At 35.3% G+C, this 10,927-nt stretch overlaps 1 protein-coding gene across 4 annotated transcripts in view; it reads right to left on the bottom strand.

Annotated features, from left to right (window-relative positions):
• Positions 1-7,546: 7,546 nt before the first annotated feature.
• Positions 7,547-10,927, bottom strand: part of LOC102393604 (sodium channel protein type 3 subunit alpha) — a 122,197-nt gene continuing 118,816 nt past the window's right edge. For all 4 annotated transcript variants that reach the window (XM_006058565.4, XM_044934504.2, XM_044934510.2 and 1 more), the window contains one exon: positions 7,547-10,823. In XM_006058565.4, coding sequence (XP_006058627.4) covers positions 9,628-10,823 — 1,196 coding nt within the window. In that variant the 3' untranslated portion in view covers positions 7,547-9,627. The remainder of the gene's footprint in view (positions 10,824-10,927) is intronic.

The following is a 10,927-nucleotide window of genomic DNA, read 5'->3' as shown; positions in this document are numbered from 1 at the left end:
GAAGAGACACCTGGTCCTCTCAGGGAAGCCTCTCTGGAATAGAATTCCTGTAGTACTTGGCTGGGGATGGGGACTGGGTTGAGGATGAGAAATGAAGGCAGCCTGTTTCTCCTGGGACTGAGCACCAGGGGCAGAGGGAGTCCTGTTTTTTCAAGTGTTCCTCGAACATGGAACTGGGGGCAGGGGAAGAGAGTGAGTTGTGGTTCAAATGCCACATCCCTACATATCTTTCTGATATTTAGTAGATTTACTTGAAGGAATGTTTCTCTATTTGCTGTGTGCCATTAGGACAGTTTCCAGAGATCTTAAATAACTGGTTTAATAATTTTGACCACTTAAATAGTTGTTTAGCTGCTGAGTTTCTTACTCACTTATTCTAGACGATTAACCTAATATATATATATATATATATATATATATATATATATATATATTTCACTTATGTGAAGAGTAAAGTTGGTCAGTAATTTTTCCTTGTGTTACTGTCCTTGTTTAGGTTTGGTATCAAGGTTTAGTTTAGCTTATAGGATGGTTTGGGAATGTTTCTTCTTTTTCTGATTTGTGGAAAAGTTTGTATATGCCTATCTTTTCCTTGAAATTTGCTTGAAATTTGAAACCAGGTGTGTTTAGTCTCTCTTTGTATGGGGATGTGTACTTTTAACCATTGATTACATTTCTTTTTTTTAAAAGCTACTGATTAAATTTCTTTTTTTTAAAACTATTGGTTAAATTTCTTAAAGGTTATAATTTTTCAAAAATTTTTATAATTCAAAAATTTTGACAATTTGTAAAAATTATTTTATTGTCAGTATTGGTGTGCTGTTTTTCTCAGAATGTATTCATTTTATTTTTCAAAAATTTTGAAAAAAAGCAGTTTGTTGTATCCTCTATTATTATTTCAATCTTGGCAGTACCTGTAATTTTTTCCTTATATTGTTTACTTTTTTGATCAGTCTTGCAAGAGTCATTAAGTTTAAGACAGAAATTTGTCTTTCTTTATTCTATCACTTTAAAAATATTTCATTAAGTTTTCTTCTCTATCTTGCTACTATTTACCTGTCTTCTTACTTCTAGCTTCCTTGGAATTATTCTGTTTTTAAATTACTCCTGAACTCACTAAGTTTTAGCCATTTTATTTTCTAGTAAAAAGATTTCTGGCTGTAAATTTAAATTTATCTGCCTTTGACTACTACTTTAGATTCATCTCACAGTGTCTACAGCGTGGTATTTTTATATTATCAAACTATTTATAATTTTTATTGTATTTTTTTAATCCTTAAGCTATAAATAAGTATATTTTTAGATTTTAAGATTTTTATTGATCTCCAAGGTTCTTGACATTCTCCTCTATAATGTCTAATGTGCTGGATTAGATTTTTATGTTAGATAATTATATTTTCAATTATCAAATTTTCTTTTGGTTTATTTTATTGCTTCTAATATTCTTTCAATATTTCCTATCTGTTCATTCATTATAAGTGTATATTCTTTTTTTAATCAATTAATTTATTTTAATTGGAGATAAGCATATGTTCTTTTACAGACCCTAGTACAACTATATGACTGCTTCAGAATTTTTACCTGTTAAGTCCAACACCTGGGCTTCTGTTTTATGCCTTTTATTTTGAGTGTTGTGAAAGATATCTTGCAGATTCTCTGGCTTCTATTCTGTTCCTCTGAAGAGTATACGATGAGTTCAACTCCAGGCTCTTATCTTCCCTGCAGTGGGCAACAACTGAAAACCCTGAATGTTTAAGACTTAGCGTGGCTGCTTTAAATCTGTCACACATGGGCAAATTTAAGGGATCAGCCAGATTTATATGGTTCTGTCACTTTCCAGCTGCTGCGGTTGTTTCAAACTGTGCTCTCAACTTGTAAATTTCTATCTGAAGTTCAGCTCCCTCTTTCACTCTGTAGCTTTGTTTTCTCATTTCTCTACTATGAGTTCATGTTCCTGGGACTTTGTGGGAAATCACTGAGGCCTGACCTGGGGTGTGGCCTTTTAGAAAAGATTTCAGTTAGTTTCTACCAGGATCTTGGGACCACCAGCAACCTGTGTCTGCTTTAAATTGAATATTTGCCTTGCCTTTTGTAACCAGGCACTGGTATAAGTTTGGACCATAAATACAGGTGAATCCTGGGTCTATAACTGTGCGTCAGAGAGACTTTTTTCTGTAAACCAGAGTTAAGACCAGACAGAAACATCTGCTGCCTAAGGTTTAAGGTTTTCTTTTGATCTGTGTTTGCAAGCTTGATCCTTAAAAATGCTTTCATTAAGTGTGTAACTTTTTGTGGGTCTTGAATTTATTCAGGATCTCTAATCCACATTGGATCTAAGTCTTTGTTTTCTGTTCCCTGTACACAGGCAATCAAAACCAAGCTATAGGTCACTGGGATCGATAGAACTCCACAGGATAGCCACTGACTTAAGTACTAGCTTACCTTTCACTATCACCTGTAAGGTATTTCCCTTGTTTCCTGGTAAAATTTTTATTACCTGTTTCTAGATATTTTGGGAGAAGGCAATGGCACTCCACTCCAGTACTCTTGCCTGGAAAATCCCATGGATGGAGGAGCCTGCTAGGCTGCAGTCCATGGGGTCGCTAAGAGTCGGACACGACTGAGCGACTTCACTTTCACTTCTCACTTTCATGCACAGGAGAAGGAAATGGCAACCGACTCCAGTGTTCTTGCCTGGAGAATCCCAGGGACAGGGGAGCCTGGTGGGCTACTGTCTATGGGGTCGCACAGAGTCAGACACGACTGAAGCGACTCAGCAGCAGCAGCAGCAGCAGATATTTTGTGACAGAAGGGTTTTAGTGTAATTGTCCCATTGTGTGCTGGAAGTATACATTCACCAAGCAAAATCCTAGTTATCAGTGTATTATCAGAGTACTTATGAGTTATTCAAGTGAAGAATATGTGCATGATTAAGGTAGTGAAATAAAACCTGACTACAATTTTATTCATGCAACATATTTCTAATTGAGAACCACTAAAGAAATCTATTCTTTCACTGGCAGAATTAATGGAAATGAAGTTTTTATTTGTTTGTTTGTTTCAATAGTTTTTGTTAGGCAATTGGCATTACTTGTAAATTATAGTTAAAAGGTATTTCTTAGATATTTGTATATCTTGTAATTAATTGTGACTGGTTTATCTGAATTTAGATGATGATAAATTTGAGAGTCATTCTCAATAAGGTTGAAAGAAAATTTACTAGTGTTACTGTTTGGCACTTAAGTTTTTTTTGTATGTTCCTGTAAGAAATCAGGAAAGATTTGTAAGAAATTGTAAGAATCAATTCTAGTAATATATGTGAAAACTGATAGTCACATACCTTTTAGATATTGGTGATAAAGGGTAAAAGGGTGATAAAATTAATGAAATGTGTCCCATACCTTGTATGTACTGCAATCTATTAGAAAAGATAAGTAAAAGGAGGTAATATAGCACAGTATGGTTCATGGCATCCTAGATGTACTTAGGGAAGTCTGAGGAGAAAGGTTTTAGGGCAGTCTGAGGAAGCTTCATAAAAGATGATGTTTGAGCCAGTTTTTGGAAGATGGCGATGACACCACCCTTATGGCAGAAAGCGAAGAGGAACTGCAGAGCCTCTTGATGAAAGTGAAAGAGGAGAGTGAAAAAGCTGGCTTAAAACTCAACATTCAGTGTGGAGATTCCTTAAAAAACTGGAAATAGAACTGCCTTACGACCCAGCAATCCCAATACTGGGCATACACACCGAGGAAACCAGAATTGAAAGAGACACATGTACCCCAATGTTCATCGCAGCACTGTTTATAATAGCCAGGACATGGAAGCAACCTAGATGTCCATCAGCAGGTGAATGGATAAGAAAGCTGTGGTACATATACACAATGGAGTATTACTCAGCCATTAAAAAGAATAAATTTGAATCAGTTCTAATGAGGTGGATGAAACTGGAGCCTATTATACAGAGTGAAGTAAGCCAGAAAGAAAAACACCAATACAGTATACTAACACATATATATGGAATTTAGAAAGATGGTAATGATAACCCTGTATGCAAGACAGCAAAAGAGACACAGATGTATAGAACAGTCTTTTGGACTCTGTGGGAGAGGGAGAGGGTGGGATGATTTGGGAGAATGGCATTGAAACATGTATAATATCATGTATGAAACAAATTGCCAGTCCAGGTTCGATGCATGATACTGGATGCTTGGGTCTGGTGCACTGGGATGACCTAGAAGGATGGTATGGGGACGGAGGAGGAAGGGGGGTTCAGGATGGGGAACACATGTACACCCGTGGAGGATTCATGTTGATGTATGGCAAAACCAATACAATATTGTAAAGTAATTAACCTCCAATTAAAATAAATAAATTTATTAAAAAAAACACATTCAAAAAATGATGATCATGGCATCCAGTCCCATCCTTTCATGGCAAATAGATGGAGAAACAATGGAAACAGTGACAGACTTTATTTTCTTGAGCTCCAGAATCACTGCAGATGGTGACTGCAGCTATGAATTTAAAAGACTCTTGCTTCTTGGAAGAAAAATTATGACCAATCTAGACAGCATATTAAAAAGCAGAGACATTACTGTACAGACTAAGGTCCATCTAGTCAAAGTTATGGTTTTTATAGTAGTCATGAATGGATGTGAGAGTTGGACCATAAAGAAAGCTGAGCACTGAAGAATTGATGCTTTTGAACTGTGGTGTTGGAGAAGACTCTTGAGAGTCCCTTGGACTGCCAGGAGATCCAACCAGTCAATCCTAAAGGAAATCAACCTTGAATATTCATTGGAAGGACTGATGCTGAAGCTGAAGTTCCAATACTTTGACCAATTGACTTGAAGAACTGACCCATAGGAAAAGACCCTGCTGCTGGGAAAGACTGAATGCAGGAGGAGAAGGGACGACAGAGAATGAGATGGTTGGATGGCATCACAGACTCAATGGACCTGAGTGTGAGCAAGCTCCAAGAGTTGGTGATGGACAGGGAAGCCTGGTGTGCTGCAGTCTATGGGATCACAAAGAGTCAGACATGACTGAGTGACTGAACTGAACTGAACTGAAGTAATAATTTTTCAGGGTGAAAAAATAGAAAGACATTTCAGGCAAAGACTGTAGGATGTGCCAAGACAGGAGAGATATCAAAAAGTTGTGTAATTGGAGATTATGGATTCTGTGGGGAGGAGGCATGAGTTGGGGAGTGTTGGCCAATGATAGATGATAGTCATGGGATATGTGAGGGGCACTTTATGCAGAGATTTTTTTTAACTCTGTAATAAGATATGGAAATGGATTCTCTGACTAATGGGGTGCTGTCAGTTTTAGAAGATTTCAGATATGTATTTCAGTGTGTCAGCTGGCAGAAAGACTGCAGAGAAGCAGAGAGAAGAAATATTGCAGATGGAAGGATGCATGATAAGAAGTCAATTACAATAAAAGTTTGGATGCATCAAATCATAAAAGGCTTCTCTGTGAAAGAATAAATCATTTTAGGTGTTGTTATAAGAGAATGACGTGCATCTTTTATTCTTTTGCCATAAAAATTAGTGCTCTAGGGAATATAAGACATAAGCCCAACTTCTTGAAGTTTTGCGGCAAATATTAATGACAAAGAAGTAGTTGTCATTACTTGTAGTTCAAGATAATTTTATGTATAACTAATGATACTGTTGTTTTAATCTCTTCTGTTATATATCAGATGTTCTCTTTTAGAAATATGTAACACTATAGGAAAGAAATAATAACCATCCTTTCAACTATTTAAAACATTCTTCACCTTTGTCATATAAAACCTTTGAGGCCAAGGAGGCTTCTTCATTAATGGGGCTACAGTCAAGGTGAAATGTTGTGTTTTTATTTATTTTTAAAACATTTTTGGCCACACCCCACGACACTGGATCTTGCCCAGGGATCACACCCTTGCCTCTGCATTGGAAGATGAAGTCTTAACCACTGGACCACCAGGGAAGTCCCTTGTGTTTCTATTTAAAGTTGTCTGAGTAATCATTTACATGGTGTATCAACAAAGTGCATTTTTCATTAAATATTACTCATATAAAAGGAAATTACTCATTTTGAGTAGGCAATTTGATTTTGAACATAAAACTGTAGAATTAAAGTATCCCTAATCCAGCACCCCCATTGAAATAGAGGGGTAATCTGAGGGGCCAGAATTGATTTTCCTAGATTACACTGCCAGTTTTATACCAGAACTGATACTAAAAGTCAAGTGTCAGAACTTTTGATCCATTTTTTTGTTTTACATTTTCCATGTCCACAAAAAATGGTCAGCAAGGACATTCTTTATGATTACTACTAGTAGTTTGAAATTTACAAGAATGATTTTTGATATTTTATTGTATTCTAGTTATTTGAAAATTAGTAAAATGCATAAGTTTATATAGCCATTATCTTTCAACTACAGTATTTGAAATGCAGAATGCAGAATACTCATTTTTCTCTCCACAAAAATAGTTTTTCATTACTAAAGGATCACTTACTGGTGATTTAGAATCATGTATTTGTGATTTAGTATCACTTATTGGTGAATTTAAGTTTCTTTAATTTCTTGGTATTGTTATTTCTGTGTCCAACTTGATTCTATTTTTAACAAAATTATATCATGAAGTTTATTAATAATAGGATTTTTCTTGTGAAAGTAGTTATTTCAGAAATCTATCAGATTACATTAGCAACCCTAAATTCTGAATGTTTTCAGAATATCCTTTAGCTAGGTATATTTTTAAAAATATATATTTTTTAACAGTTGAAGACTCTTTTGACCATAAGATCATTTAGATATAATACATATCAATAGATATATTTGGCCAATAATTATATAATGGGGTACATAAAAAGGTTAAGGACTTTGCATAGTAATACTTGACTTCTCTGTGGTGTTGGCAAAATCTGAAAATTTACTTGAACAGAAAGAAGCCAGTGAATTCCAACCAAGTCACCTTATGCCATCTGCATTGGTGAAACTGTAAAATGCATGTTTAGATCCAATTCATCAAAAATAGAAGCATTATAAATGGAGTTTTCCATTGAGAATAAATATTTCATTTTGGCCTGACATAAATCCAAGGGACACTGGAAAAAAAAAGATTAATATAATTTCTCAGTCACTACATCATTAATATTTTATGTGTAAATAGAAATTCATAAAATGAATTTAAGTAACAAACTATGTACTACAACATTTATTTACTACCAAGAAATTTGGAGATTACATAGTGAGGAGTTGAGATTAAAATGTTTACAACCAAGAGAATTAATTGAAATTGATAACTGTTGTAGATGGCTACTATTATTGTTGTTAAACTTGCAAGTTGGAATACGTGGGCTTGATCTTTTGCACACAGAAAAGTTCATAAAAACTGCTTTTAATTGACTTTATAGTATTTCTTGGTAAATCGTTCAGTAGGTTGTAACAAAATTCATGTGAACTTTTATGTATACAAATGTCAGATCAAGTACAGGTTTCATTAATTATATATATTTTAAACTTCCAACAATAAAAACAGAAGCCAAGAAATTAAATACAATAAAAAATGAAATATTTATTCATTTGGCTCAATAATGACATAGCTCACCATTCTTTTTAATAATAGCAATTCCCTGCATGCAGTTCATCAATACACTACAAGTAAATAGTTGTGTAAAAGGAATTAACATTACTCTTTTGGTTTGTGCAAAAACAAAAATTTATATCATGTTAAGTAATTGCACAACTTGGCCACTATGTTCATGGCTAAAAGGGACGGAGCCCAAGTTATATCTCTGATAGCTTTAGTGCAGCAGGAATTAAAAAAATAAGACTAGTCTGCATAAGCAAATACTACAAAAGTTGAGTTAAAAAAAAAACCTTCCATGAATAAAGGGTTATATTGAGGCAACCATAGTTGGTAGAAAATGACCTAGGTTTGAATTTTTGACCAATGTATATCCTACTGGAATGATAGAAAAAATATTATAACAAAGAAATTCACAAAACCCTTGTCTAACTTTTATTTTAGGAAATTATCCATTGAAAAGTCTAATGGATTCAAAAGTTTGGAGTTGTGATTAAAAATAAAAAGCAAAAGCATAAAGTAAAATAAATTGCCATGTCATCAACTTGAAAATAATTATCTTATGTATAAAATGCAGCAAATAAAATTGATCATATTTTTACATTATTTATATTTAAACAAGTTTTGGACATATTTTTAGCAAAATACGAAGTATATGTTTTGACAGTAGGCAGTATGCAGTGTGTTTCCTTGAATCTAGAGAGACACCATATGACACTCAAATTGAATTAAAAATGGAAAAGGAAAAGTGCTTTTAAATAACTGTAAGCTATTCTGCTTGACATACTAGACATAGAGCAGGTTGAAATCACTGTACTACCAGCATGTGACTTCTAACCAAGACTTGTGAAGAATGGATTGTGTAAAATAGAGCAGCATAGGCAATTAACATGCATTAGTGATAATCTTCAAACTGTTTATGTTTAATGAATGGTGCAGGATACATCCCTGTTGGAAGCTTGCAAAAGACACATATACTGTGGTACATATTTGATTTAATAGAGGTTGTTTATCAGGATATATATATATATATATATATATGTGTGTGTGTGTGTGTATACATATATATATATATATATATATGCAAATATGCCCCCACAGGATAAAATAACTATTTACATAACAGAGGGTGTGTTTAATTGACATAAAATGTCAGCTTTGCTGAGAGCAAAAGATGGCAAAGCAATACTGCAGCAGAAAGTGGAACAACTATTCTAAAGTGATGCTTTAGATATACTTTTCTAGAACAGATTTATTAGATTACTTTTTTTGGGAAAACATTTAACCAAAATTAAATATAGTGCTCTGGAACTTAGAATAAAATTTGCACTTGCTGAAACAGAATACTTTGCATAAAAATAATCCTTTAAAAATTAGAGGAGACTTTACAGGCACATAACTGTATAGATATAAATAAATGTAGACTAAAACACTTTCAAAATTAAAGCCATCTAGAAAATGGAAGTACCTGATATTGTTGTTAGAATTTTTTCTGGTTTTGAGCAAGAATTTCATCTCTTGGGCAAAGCTCTTGTCTGATTTTCAAGAAACTTGTGGAATAGGAACACAGGGCTCTTATATTCTTTTTTTCTCAACCTAAAGCTCATTTACAAAAATAGTGACGTCGTATTATGAATAAACTATGAATTAGCGACCAGGGAAATCCACTAGAACAAATTTTGTAAAAATATGGCAGATATGGAAGTTAAAAATAGAATAGATGCAAGTACTGTACTAAAAGTGTTTGGTGTGGTTACAATGGATCACTTTGCACAACTATCCCTATGGTCTAGGTAGCCATTGAATTTCTCCTCAGCAGTGTCAGCTGGTAAAGAAAACAGTAACCTCTTGTCAGTGTTGATACCCTGATTCACAGAGTTGTAGTGACAGAGAGGTCACTGTCTTGTTATAGGCACTGACCATGAGTATTTGTTAAAACAGTCAGTTTGGCATAGACCTCCTCTGGGAGTTCAGTTGACACATAAACTTTACCTTCTTAGGCTGTAAACAATTGATCACAAAGATAATTCTTTGTTTCTTGTTTTTACTTTTGATTTTCCCTGACCTCTTTCCCTTTGCTTTCTTTTTCTGGTTTGTCCTTCTCAAATTTTTCTTTGTCTGGCTTTGTTACACTATCATAGGAAGGAGGAGAGGTGGTAGAGGAACTTCCATCTGTTTTTTCTGGGGTGGAGTTCCCATTTAATTTGTCAATAATCATGTCATCTTTTATAGGTAAGTCTATCCTCCCTTTGATCGCCTCTTTGTTATACTCATTTACTACCTTCTTTAACCTTTGCTTTAAAAGATAACACCTGAAATTACGCTGAATGATAGCAGCAGACACCTCCTCTTGTTTGCGTTTCAGAGTGGTTGTAATGGGCTCATAGGAGACTTTGGAGGGATTTGATGCCATGAACCGATCTTCCATCTGAATTCGAAGGGCATCCATCTCTCCACTTTCACCCAAAACACGCTTTGTAAAGGCAAATAAAATGTCAAGGCAGTGGATCCTGTCCCCACTGACCATGGGCAGGTCCATGGCAATGAGCTGGACTTTGTTCGGTTTTGCTATGAGAAGAGGAGGATCCAGGGCAGCTGCAAAATCAGAGAGCTTGGAGAACTCTATGAACTGGGTGGCATCGGGATCAAACTTCTCCCAAACCTCGTAGAACATCTCAAAGTCGTCCTCACTCAGGGGCTCTGCGCTTTCTTCAGTAGCAACACTGAAGTTCTCCAGGATGACAGCAATGTACATGTTCACCACGACCAGAAATGATATGATGATGTAACTGACGAAAAAGAAAATCCCAACAGACGGGTTTCCACAGTCTCCCTTAACTGAGCTGCCAGGGTGAATTGTGTCAGGGTCACAGTCTGGTGGTGCACTGTTGAGAATAGGTGCTAGCAATCCGTCCCAGCCAGCAGAGGTGGTAATCTGGAACAGGCAGATCATGCTGTTGCCAAAGGTCTCAAAGTTGAACATGTCGTCAATTCCAGCTTCTTTTTTAACATAGGCAAAATTGGACATTCCAAAGATGGCATAGATGAACATGACCAGGAAGAGCAGGAGGCCGATGTTAAACAACGCAGGAAGGGACATCATCAAAGCAAAGAGCAGCGTGCGGATCCCCTTAGCCCCTTTGATCAGACGCAGGATTCGGCCAATCCTGGCAAGACGGATCACTCGGAACAAGGTAGGGGACACAAAATATTTCTCTATCAGCTCAGCCAGAAACATACCTATGGAAAAATACAGAAAACCACTAAACAGTGAGTATTTTAGGCTTATATGGATGCTTTTTCTTTGTGAGGTTATTGAAAACAACAAATTTGTCATGAGTATA

The sequence above is a fragment of the Bubalus bubalis genome, chromosome 2 (genome assembly GCF_019923935.1).
Source record: "Bubalus bubalis isolate 160015118507 breed Murrah chromosome 2, NDDB_SH_1, whole genome shotgun sequence".
NCBI classification, from domain to species: Eukaryota; Metazoa; Chordata; class Mammalia; order Artiodactyla; family Bovidae; genus Bubalus; species Bubalus bubalis.
Note: the sequence above shows the minus strand (reverse complement) of the source record. Positions and strands in the feature narration are given on the sequence as shown.